Source organism: Mastomys coucha, unplaced genomic scaffold (genome assembly GCF_008632895.1).
Source record: "Mastomys coucha isolate ucsf_1 unplaced genomic scaffold, UCSF_Mcou_1 pScaffold12, whole genome shotgun sequence".
NCBI classification, from domain to species: domain Eukaryota; kingdom Metazoa; phylum Chordata; class Mammalia; order Rodentia; family Muridae; genus Mastomys; species Mastomys coucha.
In genome coordinates this window covers 90,185,365-90,203,898 of record NW_022196894.1, presented here as the reverse complement: position 1 = coordinate 90,203,898, position 18,534 = coordinate 90,185,365, and the positions used below count along the sequence as shown (strand labels likewise).

General features: G+C 48.2%; 1 protein-coding gene across 1 annotated transcript; it reads left to right on the top strand.

Moving 5' to 3' along the window:
• The first annotated feature begins 6,638 nt into the window (after positions 1–6,638).
• Positions 6,639–18,313, top strand: Kcne1 (potassium voltage-gated channel subfamily E regulatory subunit 1). Its single transcript, XM_031364435.1, has 2 exons — positions 6,639–6,785; positions 17,643–18,313. Exon 2 carries the CDS (start codon positions 17,681–17,683, stop codon positions 18,068–18,070), a length of 390 nt encoding a protein of 129 aa, XP_031220295.1. The 5' UTR covers positions 6,639–6,785; positions 17,643–17,680; the 3' UTR covers positions 18,071–18,313.
• The last annotated feature ends 221 nt before the right edge of the window (positions 18,314–18,534 follow it).

The following is an 18,534-nucleotide window of genomic DNA, read 5'->3' as shown; positions in this document are numbered from 1 at the left end:
TAGAGGGCATGGGGGGAAGGTTGAGGGAGGGGCTCTATTTAGGCGACCCTGGGTGAGCCATCAGCCCTTCTGGGTGCAGACTGGCCTGTGTGGCTGCTTTAGGTCTCCTGTGACCTCCTGGTACTCCCTCACCTGCCATTCTTTAAATCAAGTAAGCATCCCCATCCATTCCCTATTGGTAGAGTAGTACTGGGAGCTCAGTACTCTCCCTCTCCCTCTCTCCCTCTCTCCCTCCCTCCCTCCTTCCCTCTCTCTCTGTCTCTGTGTCTCTCTCTCCCTCTCTCTCCCTCTCCCCCTCTCTCTCCCTCTCTCCCTCTCTCTCTCCTTCTCCCTCTCTCTCCCTCTCCCTCCCTTTCCCTCTCTCCCTCCCTGTCTCTCTTCTTAGCTGACAGACGCATCCCTTTGTTAGCTGACTGACTCAGTTCCTTTATTTATTTATTTATTTGATTTGATTTGATTTGATTTGTTGACTGTCTAGAGAATGGCAGTCAGGTGATTTGCAGGCTGTCCCACCTATCCACTGAAGTCATTCCTTTTCTCTCTCCATGTTGTACACAGTAGGTGAAGTCTCTGGTCACCTGAGTGGATGGGGATGATGTCACCACAGGGGGGGGGCAAGCTGCTTTAGTGAGTGTATAGATTTAAATACCAGTCTCATCCCAAGACATCTTCCTCAAAGCATCTCTCTAGGAGCGTGCGTGCATGCATGCGTGCATGCGTGCATCTGTGTGTGTGCGTGGGCATGTGTGTGTGCATGCACAGGTATGCTGGCCCTTGTGTGCACATGTAGAGGCCAGAGGATGATGTTGGACGCCTTCCTCTGTCTCTCTTTGGTTTATCTTCTCTGAACAGGGAACTTGCAGTTCCTGCTAGACTGACCAGCAAGCCCCAGGGTCTGCCTGTCTTTACTACCCAGCTCAGGGCTGCAGGCATGTGTCAACATTTGCAGCTTTTTACATATGTGCTGGGGACCTGAACTCAGGTCTTCATGCTTGTTCACAAATGTATTACTAAGCCATCTCCTCAACCCCAGAATAATGTTTGACCAAATATCTGGGCATTTCATGACCTAGGCAAGTTAAACCATCCTACATAATGCTAATACATAACTGGCAGCCATTGGTTTCCTTATGTTACATGATTAGCTTTAACAACCTAATTACTGTAGTTAGCACACACTATTTATTTTAGGATTGTTGGATTCTGTCCACTAATATTTGCCTTGTATTTTGGCATCTGTTTCAGGAGTTGTGCTGCCCTGTGATTTCCCATCTTGGTCCCGTCTCATGAAGTTGGTTGGTATAAGTGTGGGCCAAATCTATAAACTAATGTGAGGTCAGTTAGGCACGCTTGGTATTAGATCCCATCGTATGTGTCAGGACTTTAGGTGTCAGCCTCATTGTGCTGAGCTTTGTCTTTGCTTCTTGTTCTTTTCTGCCCAGCTGCCTCTGTCACATCCAGGCAATCTTATCTTGCCCACCATTGTAGAACAGCTTCTGCCTGACCTCTGGGATCATTCCCTGGACCAGATGGACAACAAGAAAGGCAGAAAGAGAGGTAAGAAAGGGCAATGGTGGGGCAGACCTGAGCAAAACACACTGCACACAGTTGTGGTTGCGTTGCAGGAAATCCATTCCTTTGTACAATTGATCTACCCTGAGGGAGAGAGGGAGGAAGCCAGAGAACAGCATCCGAGACAAGGGAGTCCAAGCTCCGAGCCATCTTCAGCTCTCAGCACAAAGCCATGCAGTTGACGTGTTACACATAAAGAGCTGGAGAAAAGTCTAGTTCAACAGAAACAGGGAAGGAGCTGCCAGGATACCAGCTCACTGGGCTCTTTGGCTAACCCAGCAAGGGCTTGCTGGGCAAACCCAAGGTGTTCTGTAAGGAAAACCCACAGGAACCAAACATGGAGCACAAAGTCGGGAACCATGGGAGGTCTTACAAGAATGAACAGTGACTCTCCGATTCTCAGCACCCAAGGGAGAAGGAGGAGACCCAAGACCCAGAGGAGACCTAAGTCTAATGGCACACTATCCGCATGATGGGAAATTGTCCCTAGGGTTTCTATGGGAAAGAACTCCCAAGTTTCTGTTGTCCATCTGGTCCAGGGTATGATCCCAGAGGTCAGACAGAAGCTGTTCTACAATGGTGGGCAAGATAGGATTGCCTGGATGTGACAGAGGCAGCTGGGCAGAAAAGAAAGACAAAGCTCACCCACAATGAGGCTGACACCTAAAGTCCTAACACATATGATGAGATCTAATACCAAGCGTGCCTAACTGACCTCACATTAGTGTATGGAGCTAGCACACACTGATACCAACCAATTTTATTGGACCTTGATGGGAAATCACAGGGCAGCTCAACTCCTGAAACAGAGGATGTATTCTTACCTCTGAGTGATACACAAACAAAGCCAGCAACAGAACTCCAGTCCTCGCCCCCAGCTCAGGGTCTGTAAATGGCTAGCTGACTGCCGAGCCTGGCCCTACAAGGTGTTCCAGGATTCACTTCACTCTGGTCACTCTTGCCAAGAGAAATGGAACATTAAGTAACTGTGGCCTTTGTTGAAGACAATTTCCTTGTCTACTTATTCTTTTTTTTAAAAAAAGATTTATTAATTTATTTTATGTATATGAGTACACTGTAGCTATACAGAAGATGGTTGTGAACCTTCATGTGGTTGTTGGGAATTGAATTTAGGACCTCTACTTGCTCTGGTCAATCCAGCTCGCTCCAGGTAGCCCGGCTCACTCTGGTCAACTCTGCTTGCTCAGTTCCTGCTCACTCTGGCCCAAAGATTTATTTATAATAATAAATAAGTACACTGTAGCTGTCTTCAGAAATGCCAGAAGAGGGCATCAGATCTCATTACGAGTGGTTGTGAGCCACCACGTGGTTGCTGGGATTTGAACTCAGGAACCTTCAGAAGAGCAGTCTTACCTGCTTAGCCATCTTGCCACCCTCCTTGTCCACTTATTCAATGCCTACATTTTGTGGCATTTTGTGACTTCCAGAAGAATGATGTCCGAGGAGACACAGTCTGACTGCCATCACATCAGCAAATCTTCATCTTGATCCTACCATTCATGCTCATTCTTCCTTCTCACATTTCTGGTGCAAACACACATGCTCCAACTCAAGCCAGCATTCAGAGAGGCTCCTCTGAGCTCACACACCACTTTGGAATGCAGGCTGGGTTGCTACTGCTCCATGAAAGGGGGCTCCCCTGGATCACGGAGAGACAACTGACCACATACTTCAGAACTATCCAGAAAGTTCATGGTACGTGCTCTTCCTTGGAGATGGTGGACTGGAAACAAAATGGGCTGCTCATATCTGCCCTCTGGAGGCTTCCAGGTAAAGCCATAGTAGCCATTCTTAGCTAAGATGGGAAGTGACGCATCCTGGAATAGATCACTCCAGGTCATGGGAGACCAAGAGATCAGCCTGGAGCTCTTGCTCAGACCCTGTCTAGAGCAGAACCAGGAGGGCCCTCAGTGAGGGTTACAGGGATGGACAGGGAAAAATAGTCCTAGACACACTGAATGGAGGAAGGGTCACCTGGTGCTGGGAATTGCTCAGCTGTTCCCAGCCAGGAGAGACAATCACTCTGTCAGAAAGTCTTTATGGGTCTAGGGAGGGCAGGCTGGGGAGAGGTGAGGACTGGAGTCCTAGCTTTGCCCTGTAAGGCATCTAATCACAAACATGCCTGTGAACCGGGGCCCTATGCCCTCCCCACATAGGAAATCAGCAAACCTTGAATTAAACTGAGACTTCTCAGCAGTGATTTCTTTATGGAGGAAAAAAAAAACTAAGGAAATGGTACCATGCTCAGATCTGAATATGATATGAACATGTTTGAAGATCAAAGTTTTCCTCAAAATCTTTTTTTTTAATGAATTTTATACTATGGACTTTTGACATTTGCTTTTTCTGAAAATTTCATCTGAATATATTTTTTCTTTCCTGTGAGTCATGCCTAGCTCTGCCTCTGCTTTCATCTTATTCTCTAACTCATTTAGTACCCATGGACACACAGACATCAATCCATATGTATCTAGGGGGCTTAAGCTCCCACGAGGCCAGGGGCTGGCGTGGCGGTGGGACAAAAGAAACGTTGGCTACAGACAGCCCTGCTTCTAAAAGTTCAGAAATCTTCTCCGGGCTGGACAGATGATTCAGTCGGTTACTGCAAGGCTCAGGACCTTTTCTGGATCTCCAGCTACCAGGTAAGAAGGTAGACACTGAGGTGGATGCCTGCAGCTCCAGCTCTGGGAAGGTGGTCACAGGAGAAGAGATGGAGCTTGTTTGCTGCCAGTCTAGGTAAGTCAGTGAGATCTAGGCTCATCAAGAAGTCTTGCTTCAAAAACTAAGGTTAAAAGAAACTAAGAAACTCACCCAATGTCAACCTCTAGCCTCAACACCCACACGTGTACACACACACAAGCATGCATATGTGCTGTCCCTGAGAAGGCTTGCACAGTGTGACATGCAGGGTGCCCTATCCTTTCATTTCAAGGACTTCCACAATAGGGCTTCTGTGTTCTCAGGAACTGGAGACAGACCAAAAAATACCAGACATGCAAGGAACTACGATGCCTATCTCATTCCCTCATCTCCATTCTCCTGGGCCTAGGGAAACACCTGGCATAATGTTACCCTTTCAACCTTAGGTCCACAGTGTTTAAAGGGATTATACCCATGTCTGGGCAAACTGGAATGATTGAGCTTAAAAAGGAATATATAAAGGCAGTGTTGGTGTTCAAATGTCAAACCCTGTGTGAGGAGATTTGGTTTTCTTTCTGACCCAGGAATAATATTTCAAGATGTAATAAATGTATCCACCTTCTCATCAGCCCAGCATCACTCCTGGACAGAGACAGTGCTGGGGGGGGGGGCAATTCTGTTATTGCATGTATAAGATCGAAAGTCGAAGTGATTTGTCAAGGGCAGCTATAAGGCTAAAGCTGCAACTTCTTTGTGTGGTATAGTTCAAGGGTGTTTCAAGCTAGCAAATATGTCCTCGAACCCTGGCTAGAGGCAGCTAGAAGCTTATTTCAGTGAGCGTCTTGCTGTCCTGCAGCAGGGCCATGTGCATGGCATTTGTTAGTTTTGGTCCATGGTAGAGTCCTGTAGGATTGATGCTACGGTTAAGGTAACTGGAATAGGCAGCCTTTGCCTGAAATCAATGATCACTAGAGTGGCCGCCACATTGTGGCGGCCGCAGAGCACTGCCAATCTGTAAACCTCTGCAGCTGTGTTGAGGTGTTGCACGATGACAAATGGGATGTCAAGTACAGTCGTGTAATAATAAACAACTCATTTGTGGGGAGCAGAGAGAACCAGAAGAGAGCTGAGATCATTGCCATGAGCAATAGTACCTTTCTGGAAATGCTCTCATTCACAATGCCCAGGGACAGGAGGGAGGCGTTATCCATGCCCTGATAGAGTAGTCCAGGCAGCTTGTCCAGTCTGGATTGTGTGTGGAAGGATCACACACACAGTTTCCATCCGTCATCCCCTTTCCCACCCGCTGGACTCTGGCTTTGGAAGGATGGACAGAAGGACAGATAGCACACCCACATAGCACAGCACAGAGGAGAAAGAATTGGGAATTTTTAGGCTGAGTTTATGAATTTGATTTTCTCTGGAGTATGTACAGTTGTTGAAGGTATAGAGCTGAACCCACAAAGTCCATCTCGGGTGATCCCCCAGCAGCCAGTGCTCACCTTGGGTGTTGTTTTCCTTGCTTCCCTTTGAAACAATGTCTCACTCTCTGTAAAATCTAGGTCTGCACTTTTCATGGCACTATAAGATACAAGATGTTGAGCCAGGTGTGATACTGTATGACTTAAATCTTAGCATTTCAGAGGGAGACAGGTACAGGTGTGTCTGTGAACTCGAGGCCAGCCTGGTCTACAAGTGTTCCAGGACAGTCAGAGTAACACAGTGAGACTGTCTCAACAAATGGAACCACATTACAACCAACTTACTTGTAAACATTTTGCTAGTGGCTTCATAGGATATTTCACCATGGAATAACTTTTTATCATACAGGTTCTAATTTAATGATTAATTTATTTTATTTTTATTTATTTATTTATTTTTGGCTTTAGGCATCAAGATTTTAATTATTGTAAATAAAACTTTGAAGAATCTTTATATCTTTAAGACTCCTCTAAACTTGGAGCCTCTCTCTGGAATAGATTTCTCAGAATTACACGTCAAAAGCTGGAGGCGGTCTAGGGCTCTCCAGTGTGGCTCAGTACCTGGATTCTGCCACCCACAGGACCACAGCTCTCCATCTGCTTTGTCAACAGGATCATTATCTTGGAATGTTGCAGGCCCGCAGGAGGGCCTTCAGTTGCAGCCAGGTGTCCCCAGGAGCACATGGGGGCTGTGGTCCTTAGAAGCGACCAGATGCCTAAGACCACGGGGCGGCGGGGGGAGGGGGCAGTGACCCTTGGCTGTGTCTTCTAGCTGTGGGTCAGAAGCCTGTCTCTGTATCTCTGTATCTGCTGGTCTGGCCAACCAAGCCCTCTCACCAGAACTGCCCTGATGACTCACACCTGTCAAGCGGGTGGGCAACGCTATGAAATTGACCAGGAAGTCACCTGAGTCACTTCAGAGCTTGCTCCTGCTGGGAGAGAAAGGCGGTTCATACTTGCCTAAGAACTTGGGAGGTGGTGCCAGGGCTGGAGTTCCTCCAGCAACTCTGCCCACAGCAGAGCCCCGACTGTTTAGCCACCTCTGCACTGTCCGTCCAGGACCAGGCACCAGTAAGTAGATGCTCAAGATAGCCTTGCTGAATAGCCGCGGAGCCGCAGACGGCCGGCAGGATAAAGGGATCTGGAGAGGTTCTGAGCCATCTCTGAGGCGACTGTGTTTGGAGCTATTTAACAGGGTGTTTGTCTGGTGCTGCCCGGTCTGTTCTCTTTATTCTCCCACAGATTGTCTGCCAGCCCTAGCCCACCCGCTGGATTCAAAGTTCTCCTACCCTTGGGACTGGGTGCAGCATGCAGCGCGCAATGTGCAGGGTGCAGGTTGCAGGGTGCAGGGTGGGCTGGGTAACCTCAGAGACCTTGGCTGACAGATAGCTACGGGAGCCGGCTAGAAGCCCCGTGGCTCTGTGAGGCTCCGCCCATCCACATTGCTTGGGTGCCTCTGGGCTTGTCAGTCCTAGACCCCTGCATACGCTCCAAAGATTCTGCTGCACACCAGGCTCCCTTGGCTTCCAGAGGCTTCTAGACCCAGGTAAGTCAGGGGCTCCTACCTCTAGGACCAGTCTTGGCCTACAGGCACATAGCATACAGGGCCCATGGATTTAACTCCTAGCCAATTCCCTCTCTGCCTGTCTTCACTTATAGGAAAGTTACAGGAAAACATTTTGCTTTTATTACTAAGTCATTGGCATTCTCGGAGAAAATTTGGAAAATATCTAAAAGCATCAAATGAAAATGAAAACCACCACCCCTAGTCCTCAGCCTCAGAGAGATTCCCCCACCCCCAATTCAGCAATCTTGGAAGCACACCAGCCACAGATAGACTGATTTCATTTTTATTGTTTAATTATTTATTTAATTATTTTGATCAGGAAGGTTCTTTAAGTTTTGGCTTTTTTTTTTTTTTTTTTTTTTTTTTTTTTGCCGTGGGAAAGGCCGGGGATATGGAGAACGTGGCTGATATCTGATCTTGGTTGCAGTAATGAGGGAATGGGAAGTTTCTCTGGAAAGTCAGGCAACAGCTATGGTGTGCGCCTAATCCCTAATCCCTACCTCACTCTACTGAGAGAAACAGCAGTTAGGGAGAGCTCTTTGGGTCATCTAATGCATCCCCTGCCCTGGGCTGTCTGCCTAGACTGATAGCTCACTTCAGCATAAAATAGAGGAAGACTGTAACCAAGTGTACTTGCCATTTGTGGTCGCCATGGAGCCTTTGCTAAGTTTACCTCTGCTGCTCTGATTCTTCGATACAATGTGGCTTTGACTGAGGCCAAACACCTCTGCCTTCCTCGTCTGTTTAGTTTTCCCAGTAAATGAGGAAGGCACCCCAAGTTCCCAAGGAAACAGTCCTGACATCACCCTACAGAACTTGCCTTTGATAGTGGATTAGGAATCATTTCTAAAAATATAAGCCCTTGAAGGACCAGAGATTCGCACATGATGCCTGTGTCTCTGGAGTGAGCCGTTGCCTGTGTGGTCTCCCGTTCTGGGAGTTAGATGGAACTAGGAGGCATCCATGCATTCATGCATGCACGCCTGCTTCTGATGAATGATTGCTGCATTCCCACCAGACGCAGACTCTGTTCCAGCTGTTCTGGGCAGAATGAAAAACAGCTCGTGCAGAAATCCTGCTTAGGAAGCTCGCCTTTTGGTGGGAAGATGAACATCCGACAGCAAGCACAGTAGTTAAGAAAACTACACTACATACAAACATACAGCGCTATGGGAAAGGATTGTAGGGTGAGCATTATGGAAAATGAAGGTGCTGGGCAAAAGTACTTTGCACCAATAACCACGTAAGTCTTTAGAGACCCATGTAGATAAAGAAAATGTATCAGGCAAAAAAGTTACAAAAATAAAAAAACTATAAATTTTAACGAATCATTTCACAGGCTGCTTCCAGCACGTGGTGTACATTCTCAGTGAGTCTCTCCCTCACTGCACTGGTTCTGGCTCTCTCTCTTTACATAGCAAACACTTCTCCTCTGGGAGGGAGAGTCTGGCACCACAAGGGGCTGACAGCATTCTCACAGTTTATCATTCTGTCTAGCCTTTGAAGGGCCCATAGCATAGAGATGCCCTGCAGGTGCTTTTGAAGAGAGCAGGGACGAAGGTCTTTGCAGGGTTATTTGATGTTGCGTACAACCCTGTGGTGTGTGCACCATGCAGTCGGGGTAAGTTCACCATCCCGAGTCTGAGGGGAAGCTGAGGCCCCCTGGTTTTACCCGAGTTGCTGAGTACAGTGCAGTCGGGGTAAGTTTGCCATCCCGAGTCTGAGGGGAAGCTGAGGCCCCCTGGTTTTACCCGAGTTGCTGAGTACAGTGTCTGTCTCCTCACTTTAAGACCTCAGCTGTCATTTGCTCTTTATCCAAAATTCTCATACTACTCCATCCCTGAATCTCCTGAGCATTTGTGTTTGCCTTTCCGGTCCTCACACGCCAGTCTCCTTGTCTGTCACCCCTGGGAAGGTCTGGGGAAGCCTGGGAAATAGGACCAGACTCAGAGGTCGCTGCCCACATGCAGCCAGGAGGTGACAGACTGAGGGCAGCGGTTCCAGGTCTCCACACTTAGTCCTTGAGAAGCCCCGCCTGCCTCAGTCCCCCGCGGTAAAGCCAGCTTGCTGCCTGGAGGACCTGGAGACCACCGTCAGCTTCCTTCTCGACAAGGGGTACATGCAGCATATGCTTCCAGAATTTGGACATGGGGTTGAAATGAAGGCACTAGCAATAGACAGTTGCTTCCAAGGTCAACCCGTGTAAATTCTAGGTTCGGCCAAGCTCTGGGTAGATCTGTCTAGAATTGCCTTCACACTCATCCTGCTTCTTAAAATACACAAGGCCAAATGCTTCTGTGACTCTGCTCCCGAGTCTCACTGAGGAAATGCTTCAATGTTCCTGTCCCCGGGAACAAGGATGTATCCCCCTCCATTGAGATAAAGAGTGACTAGGGGAGCGCTCTGTGGTCCATCCAAACCTGAGTGGGGCAGGAAACGGTCTGCAGCTCTGGCCATGACCCCCACTGAGTCTGTCCATCTTGGAACTTAAACTGCTAGAGAAAGCCTTGCCGCGAGCCAGCTATGAAGTCCTCAGAATTTTGGAAAGCCTCTGTTCCGGAAGCTTCCAGATGTTCTCAGTGCTGATAGGTAACATAGCAAACGCACATGGGGTGGGGGCAGGATTGCAGACGGGTGCACCAGGGGCCACAGGGCTCCACTCGAAGACGTTCGGTTCCACCCAGGCTCCCGAACTCCATCTCCTGAGTGACTTGCAGTGACCTGAAGCTCTGGGTCTGAGCTTTCAAGGAAAAACCACATGTGCACTATTCTAACTGGGGATAATGCCCCTGCTTCAAACCCAACCATTTTCAGAAACTTGTAGAGATTCCAGCCAGTGCCAGTGTGAGAATGTCCAGTTCAAGCTGAGCTCCAGGTTGGTTATGTCTGAAGCCGGGCTGTTCTAGTATCAGTGACCCAGAGCCATGGCTCTTGGGGCAGAGCTGTCTATGGAGTCTTAAGGACGGGGCCAAATTCTAATAGCTTAGGGAATGTTTAGGGGAGAAGCCAGTCCTCGCATGTGAGACCCAAGTGTATCTGAGAAGTGGCTGGTTCCCCATTGCCTTCGAGTCTAAGGAGTCTATCTCCTCTCTACAAGGTCCTGGGAACTCCCTCCTCTGTCCTGGTAAAAGGGGAGCCTGTAGCTAAAAGATTAAATCTCATGGGTTTTGCCAAGAGAGATAACCTTGGGCTATTCATTGAAGTACTATGGGGCCCAGTTCTCTGTAAATGAAAATGGTTGGACCTCCACACCCACTTGGGTCCAACAGTGTGACAGCAGGGCCACCGAGCTCTGGGTGCTTTGACATTGTAATGGCACTGAACCTGGAGAACCTGACATAGGCCCCCTAGTGGTGTGCAGATTGGACCCTGGGTTATTTCTACCAGGACCGTCACAAGGCTACTGACTAACTCATTTGGAGTCCTTAGTATTCGAAATACACAATGACCTGCAGGCTTTGCTGGGTGCAGAGACCATTAACCATAAAGAACAAAACAGTTTCTATAAACTTGGAGAGTTGTGGTTTGAAAGGGAGGTGACCAAGCTGGCTTTTCTAGCCTAGCATAAAGCTAATTGTGATTTAAGGTGTCAGGGTGAGTTAACATGAGCAAGTTAAGATGACACATTCTGGAGGAGCATGCAAGACCAAGAAAGATCTGGAAAACAAAGACAGTGTGGAGATTCAGCCACAACACCATGATTTATGTCTTAGACCATTAACTCTGCCAGGTGTTCGGCAGAACAGACCTCAGTCTGCTTTCTAATTGTGCGCTGCGTAGCCCAGATGCCTTCCAGCCAGGAGTACAGCTCACAGACTTTGTGCTTCATCAGTATGCTCCAGACCTTGGGTTCAATCCTCCTACAGCATAAACTGGACGTGCTGACGTAATCTAGAATCCCAGCACTGGGGAGGTAGAGGCAAGACCTTTAGGGGTTCAAGGTCACCCTCAACACACAGTTCAAGGCTGGTGTGGACTATAGGTGACACTCTCAAGGGAAAATTCCTTTGTACTATCCTGGAAACCAAAGTCAATGGTTCACATCTAACTGGAGACATCTTTCCATGCTATCCCGTGGTGGAAGGCAGAAGGAAGGGAGGGGGTTGACCAGCCCTGAACTGTTCGTCTAACGGCTCCATCTCTCAGCACTGTTGTACTGAGAATTCTTTCCAGCACATATGGGGACACATTTAAACCATCCAGGAAGCTTTTTAAAGGCCCGGTGTCAAGGTAGGGACCCAGAGCAACATCATTACCATCCCAGGGGTAGGATCTAGGCATCAGTATTCCCTGAGCTCCCCAGAATTTCTCAAAGCTAGTGGGCCTGGTGCCCAGGGCAGCTCTGGACATGCAAATTCCCAGGCTCCACTTAAGTCTTAGGGGTGCAGAAGCCCCTGAGGTGGGGCAGTTCACCAGGTGCTTCTCAGGCAAGCTAAACTGTGACCCTAAGATGGAGAGGGAGGGCGTGTGGGCCCAAGAGGGTTGAAACAGATGTTTAGATTTGTTTCTTCTAGCCACAGAAATTTCCATCTGATTTTAAGTAATAGGTCTTTTAAATACAGGATTCACTCTGAAATTAGTTTCCCATGTGGAGTTATTGATTCTAAACCAATTAACATATGTTCCCCTACATAGTCACTGGTCTGTAAGAACTCCCTGACAGTAAATGGTGGCAGGATTGCTAGCTGGTTATTTCCTTTGGAAAAAAATATGTTACTGTCAGCTCAGGGCCCACTCTTCTCCACAGCAGGGGCCTGAGCCTCCCTTAATGGTTCCCATCACTTTGGGAGAAGTCACTGCGCTCTGAGTTTTTTATGAGTTTCCAGACAACTCTGCCTGATCCCTTGCTCAAAATGGGACTAGATTTCAACCTTGCTGAGGATTCGGAAGTATGGTGTGCCTTCTGCCCTTCTCATCCCTAATAGGCTCTGCCCATACTCAAAAGGTTAGCAATCAGAGAGATGAGCTCCATTTCTCATTCATGACAGCTCTCTCCAGAACATTTGAAGACAGTCACAGTGTCGTCAACCATGGTGAAATGAGACCTAAACCTATAGACCCCAACTCTTGGAGGCAACATGGGATGGAAGACCCAATGACCTCAGAGGACCCAGCAATCTCCTGGCCTCAGCCATTTTCTCTTGTGAGACAGATGCCTAAGACCACAATTCTGGAAGGATTTAGTTTGGCTCACCTTGAGAGGTTTTGATCCACTGTTACTTGGCGCCATTGCTTGGGTCATGGTAAGGCAGAGACAGAGCAGCACACAGTTAAACAGACCTGCTCACCTCAGCCTGCAGCCAGGAAGCAGCAAGGAGTACACAGAAAGAACCTTAGAAGGCAACAATGGCCCACATTCTTCAACTCAGCTTCATCCTCTACAGTTCCAACATATCCTGTTACTCTGTTCAAATTTTGAATCCACTTATGGACTGAACTGATGATTAAGTCAAAGCATTCATGATCTAATCACCTCTGGAAAGATCCTCACAGAAAAACCCAGAGGTGTGCCTTAGCAATTTTCTAGGTGTCTCTCAGTCCTGTCAAGATGACAATCAAGACCAACCAGCCATATCTGTACTCAGGACCATAAAACGTCAACCAGCACTGGCCGTGTTCCACGCTTTATCAGTGATCAGCTTGGAAATGTTGGTGTTGGGTTTTCCTGTTTTACAGAGAGGAAAGGACACAGCTATGAGAGGCTGAGGAACATTTCTAGGATCATGTGTCCATGAAGTTACAGAGTTGAAATCCAAAGTGGGAGGTGGGAGGCCAAACTGAGCACTTTCTTCTCCTTAAGAGTGGGTTTGGGTGGGAGTTAACTAAAGGCTAGCTTAATGGTCTCTTTTAATTAAAATAGACAGGCCCCATTGTGGGACAGTATTGAGTTTGGTGGGCATCAGCTCAATAGATGTTTCTGGGTAGCTCATGGGCTGCTGTGGGCCAGGCACCAGCTCAGCTATGACATCAGCTTAGCTCAGCTATGGCACCAGCTTAGCTATGACATCAGTTCAGCTATGACATCAGTTCAGCTATGACATCAGTTCAGCTATGACATCAGCTCAGCTATGACATCAGCTCAGCTATGACACCAGCTCAGCTATGACATCAGTTCAGCTATGACACCAGCTCAGCTATGACATCAGCTCAGCTATGACATCAGTTCAGCTATGGCATCAGCTCAGCTATGGCATCAGTTCAGCTATGACATCAGCTCAGCTATGACACCAGCTCAGCTATGACATCAGTTCAGCTATGACACCAGCTCAGCTATGACATCAGCTCAGCTATGACACCAGTTCAGCTATGACACCAGCTCAGCTATGACATCAGCTCAGCTATGACATCAGTTCAGCTATGACACCAGCTCAGCTATGACATCAGTTCAGCTATGACATCAGCTCAGCTATGACATCAGTTCAGCTATGACACCAGCTCAGCTATGACATCAGCTCAGCTATGACATCAGCTCAGCTCAGCTATGACACCAGCTCAGCTATGACATCAGCTCAGCTATGACATCAGCTCAGCTATGACATCAGCTCAGCTATGACATCAGCTCAGTAGATGTTCCTGGGTAGCTCATGGGCTGCTGTGGTCCAGGCACCAGCTCAGCTGAGTAGAGATGGAGTCTGAAGTCTTAACTGGATGAAGTTGGCAGCATCACTCAGAATGAAGCTAACCTAGCCCTATATGCCAAAGAAGGTCTCAGAAACAAAAGTGTGAGCTGCCCTACTAAGGGGTCTCATTGGCCATGGATGAGTAACACATTGTGGAGCCAGTCTGAACTGCAAATGTGCAAAGACACAAGGACAAGTGGAAAGTTCAGTAAAGGGCCAGAAAGACTGGAGGCATGGCACCTGGGGATAGTAACAGCAAGGAAGGAGTGGAGCTGGGATCCAAGTTCAGAGAGCATCTACAGCTGTGCTCTGGACAGGCCGTTCCCTTCTGAAGGTAACAAGGGACAGATGAAGGCCCTCATTTGGGTCTGCTGTGGTAGAATTTGCTCCAGTGTTCGTGTGGATGGCATGGCTGTTGAGCTCAGCAAGACGCAGGCAGGGTGCTGATGGGATGCAGCTGGGGTTCAGAGTCAGAGAGGCCTGGGAATGGCCAAAGGGAAAACTTGATGAGCAGGGATCCACAGCTCTACTGCTGAGACAGGAGAGCTGGGGTCAAGGCCATGTGTATGATTCTGAAGGAGCAGGTGTGATCACCAAGGTGAGGCTGGCATAAGGAGAGGGAGAGCGGGGCCCACTAACATGTCAATGGTATGTAGAGCAAGGAGGCCTCAGAAAGCACAAATTATCTTCTCCTGGGGCTGGGTTCAAGTTCATCTTTAAAAATTATTTATTATCCTTATTTTACATGCATTGGTATCTTGCCTGCAGTGTGAAAGTGTCAACTCACTTGAAACTGGATTACAGGCAGTGTAAGTGGCCACGTGGCTGCTGGGAATTGAACTCGGGTTCTCTGGAGGACCATCCAATGCTCTTAACCACTGAGCCATATCTCCAGCCCCTCAGGTTCATGTTTAAATTAAGCCAGTTCTACAAAGAAGTAGCTATAGGTCTAACCTAGAGAGGGTTGGGAGTTCTGGGGTTGATGCTTGCCCAGGGATGATGTTGGTCAATGTCACAGTCCCCATGCTAGCTGGGGAAGGCTGGGCTGCCCTGGTGTATGTTAGATTTTCTTTTCATGGTGATTCTGGCCAGGAACTGTGTGGCCCAGTCATGCCTTTGCCTCTAGATACAAAAGTCACTAAGGGCACCTCATGGGCCTATTTTACGTAGCTGCCAGGGCATTCCTAGGAGATGAGATCAGACCACCTCAAGCCTGGTGAACTCCTAGTGGTCATTTTTGAATTGAACTACACATCTCTAGGCTTCTGCTTCCAAACAGGAGAGAGAGGTAGAAGGTGGTATTTACCCCACACCCACCCCAAAGGATTAGAAATTTTCACTCATCAGTGATCTGATGGTCACTTAGGTAGGGTTCTTAGGACACACAAAATATCTGACAAAATTCTACAGTTACTCAGAGACACTTCTCACAATGCCCAAGCCTGGGCTTTCAGATGAGAAACCATCATGTCAGGAGTGATGTGTTCTTCAGGGGCCCACCAGTCATTCACTGGAAGCGATCAGAAAAGGAAGGTTAGTTAGCACACCGAACGCCTACCACATCCTCAGATTGGAGTGTTGGAAACACATCTTCCACAGGGTGCTATGTTATAGCATATGTCTTCCACTCAGGGAACCCAGCTGCACTAGCGAGGTGTCCACGGAGAAACAGACCGCCTAGCCTGTTCTCTCACAGATCCAAGTACCATGCCTACATGGTTTATGAGGAACAAAGCCTTGCTTGTGCCACAGTTCTGAAGATGTCCAACAGTGTGCTGTGGTCATGCATTCTGGATCTGGTAAAGTGCCTGGATGGGGCAAGGCAGAGCAAGGTAGCCATTGTCTCTATGAATGAGTGACTAGACATGAAGGCCCTCTGCCAATGACAGAGTCATCTATAAAAGGACTCATCTGTACACAAGGGCCAGCATCCTTGTGACATAATCACCTTCCAGTAGTCTTCTTGTCCACACTGTTACATTGAGAACCAGCTTTCCAACATGGGGACTTTTGGGGATGCATTCCCACTATAGCAACCACATTCCATCTGAAGGTGCTCTGACAGTGCCTTTGGCTGGGTGCTTATGCAAACTTCTGCAGTTCCTTGTCTGTCACTGTGATAAACACAGCGAACACAAACGGCCTATGGAAGAAAGAGTTTCTCTTGACTTACAGTCCCAGAGCGAGAGTCCATAATGGCGGGGGAGGTGGCACAGGCAGCCAGAACAGGGAAACTGAGAACCCGCATCTTCATCTGCATACAGGAAACAGAGCGAACTGGAAGTGGTCAAGTCTGTAAGCCCTCAAAACCCTCCCCAAGTTCTGTGTTTCCTCCACCAAGCCGTCACATCCTAAAAGTCCTACAGCTTCCCTCAACAGTGCTACAGACCCAGGATCAAGTGCTCAGTTCCATGAACCTATGGGGGCAGATTCCCACTTAAATCAGCCACCAAGAAGTGCTGTGTGAACGTAGAAGTCATTTTCAGGTGGATAGAACTAGAATGAGGCTCTTTGTCTCTTTTTTGCTTATAATTTGTATATTTTTGAGACAGGCTCTCACTATGTAGCCCTGGCTGGCCTGGAATTTATTCTGTAAACCCAAACTCACAGGGATCCTCCTGCCTCTGTTTTTCTGGTGCTATTTTATCTTTTAAAGGTTTTTGAATGACATTAATTTATTTTGTGTTTGTGCATATGTATGTGTATGTTGGGGTGCACACGTGGAGGTCAGAGGGCAGTGTGCGGGGCTTAGCTCTCTCCTTCCACGATATGGGTGGTAGGGATGGAACTCAGGTCATCAGGTCTAGGTTTAACCAGCACTTTCACCCACTGAGATGTTTACTAGGCCATCTGCTTTGTTTGTTTACGGAGTGAGTGGCCACCATAGTTTTCTTTTGTAGGGGGAGAGGGCAGAGAGAGAAACAGAGTGTTTGACAGGGGTTGAGGGAAATGCATACGCAAGCAGCGATATTAGTGGACTGTAAAGTCAGGGATAATGGGAAGAGGAAAGAGAGCCAATGAGATACACGTCTCTATCGTTATGTCACACGACATGGCAAGGTGAAGTGAGCTACTTCGATGAAACTCATCCCAATGGCAGCCTGCTGGAGAGTGGGACTGCTGAGCAGAAATAAAGGGGTTCAAGTTACTAACTGACTGGCAGGTCAGTGAGCCTCCTGACAGCACACGCCATGGGAGGATGTCTGCTCATCCCAGTCACCCGAGACTCTAAAGAATCATGTACATGAGGTGGGAGGCAGCCAATCATGCTAAGAACAGTGTATATGGGGTGGGAGGCAGCCAATCATGCTAACAACAGTGTGCATGAGGTAGGAGGCAGCCAATCATGCTAAGAACAGTGTATATGGGGTGGGAGGCAGCCAATCATGCTAAGAACAGTGTGCATGAGATGGGAGGCAGCCAATCATGCTAAGAACAGTGTGCATGAGGTGGGAGGCAGCCAATCATGCTAAGAACAGTGTATATGGGGTGGGAGGCAGCCAATCATGCTAAGAACAGTATGCATGGGGTGGGAGGCAGCCAATCATGCTAGGAACAGTGTGCATGAGGTGGGAGGCAGCCAATCATGCTAAGAACAGTGTGCATGGGGTGGGAGGCAGCCAATCATGCTAAGAACAGTGTACATGGGGTGGGAGGCAGCCAATCATGCTAAGAACAGTGTGCATGGGGTGGGAGGCAGCCAATCATGCTTTTTGATTCTAAGTTGCATTTTCCTTTTAGGAGTTTTGCCCTGCATCAGGGAAATCTTGAAGCCCAGGATGGCCCTGTCCAATTCCACCACTGTTCTGCCCTTTCTGGCCAGGCTGTGGCAGGAGACAGCTGAACAGGGGGGCAACGTGTCAGGCCTGGCTCGAAGGTCTCAGCTCCGAGATGACAGCAAGCTGGAGGCGCTCTATATCCTCATGGTGCTGGGCTTCTTCGGCTTCTTCACCCTGGGCATCATGCTGAGTTACATCCGGTCCAAGAAGCTGGAGCACTCACACGACCCTTTCAATGTGTACATTGAGTCGGATGCCTGGCAGGAGAAAGGCAGGGCCTTCTTCCAGGCTCGTGTCCTGGAGAGCTTCAGAGCTTGCTATGTCGTTGAAAACCAGGCGGCTGTAGAGCAGCCTGTCACACACCTTCCTGAACTGAAGCCATTGTCGTGAACCTCACACCCTACAGGCGACAAGCAGGTCCTTCTAGTCACATGCCTGCCATAGTCTTTATTGTAGGGGTACCATTGAGTTTTTGTGAAAGACTGTGAGGGATGAATCAATGACACCAGTGTTCTAAAATTGCATTCTTTCTATAGTAGATAATCGATTTATTCTCCAGAATCTGCCTTTGTCTTTGTAAATCTGGCAGGATCCCAGACAACATGGCTTCTGAGAATACAAGCTGAGTTTTCCAAAATCTCTAAACATTAGCCATGTCATGTGACTAAGTTCTGATGGGAGACATGGACGTGATGAGTCCAGTTTGTAAACAGGTTTTGAAATGCGAAGGGTGTGCTCTCTGTCCTCCCTGTCCTTGAAATGGTGTGCTCTCTGTCCTCCCTGTCCTGGGAAGGGTGTGCTCTCTGTCCTCCCTGTCCTACCTAACTGCACTGACAGACGTGAGGTAGCTTTGA

Coding starts and splice junctions, on each gene's coding strand:
- Kcne1 (XM_031364435.1), top strand. CDS start 17,681: ATGGCCCTGTCCAATTCCACCACTGTTCTGCCCTTTCTGGCCAGGCTG.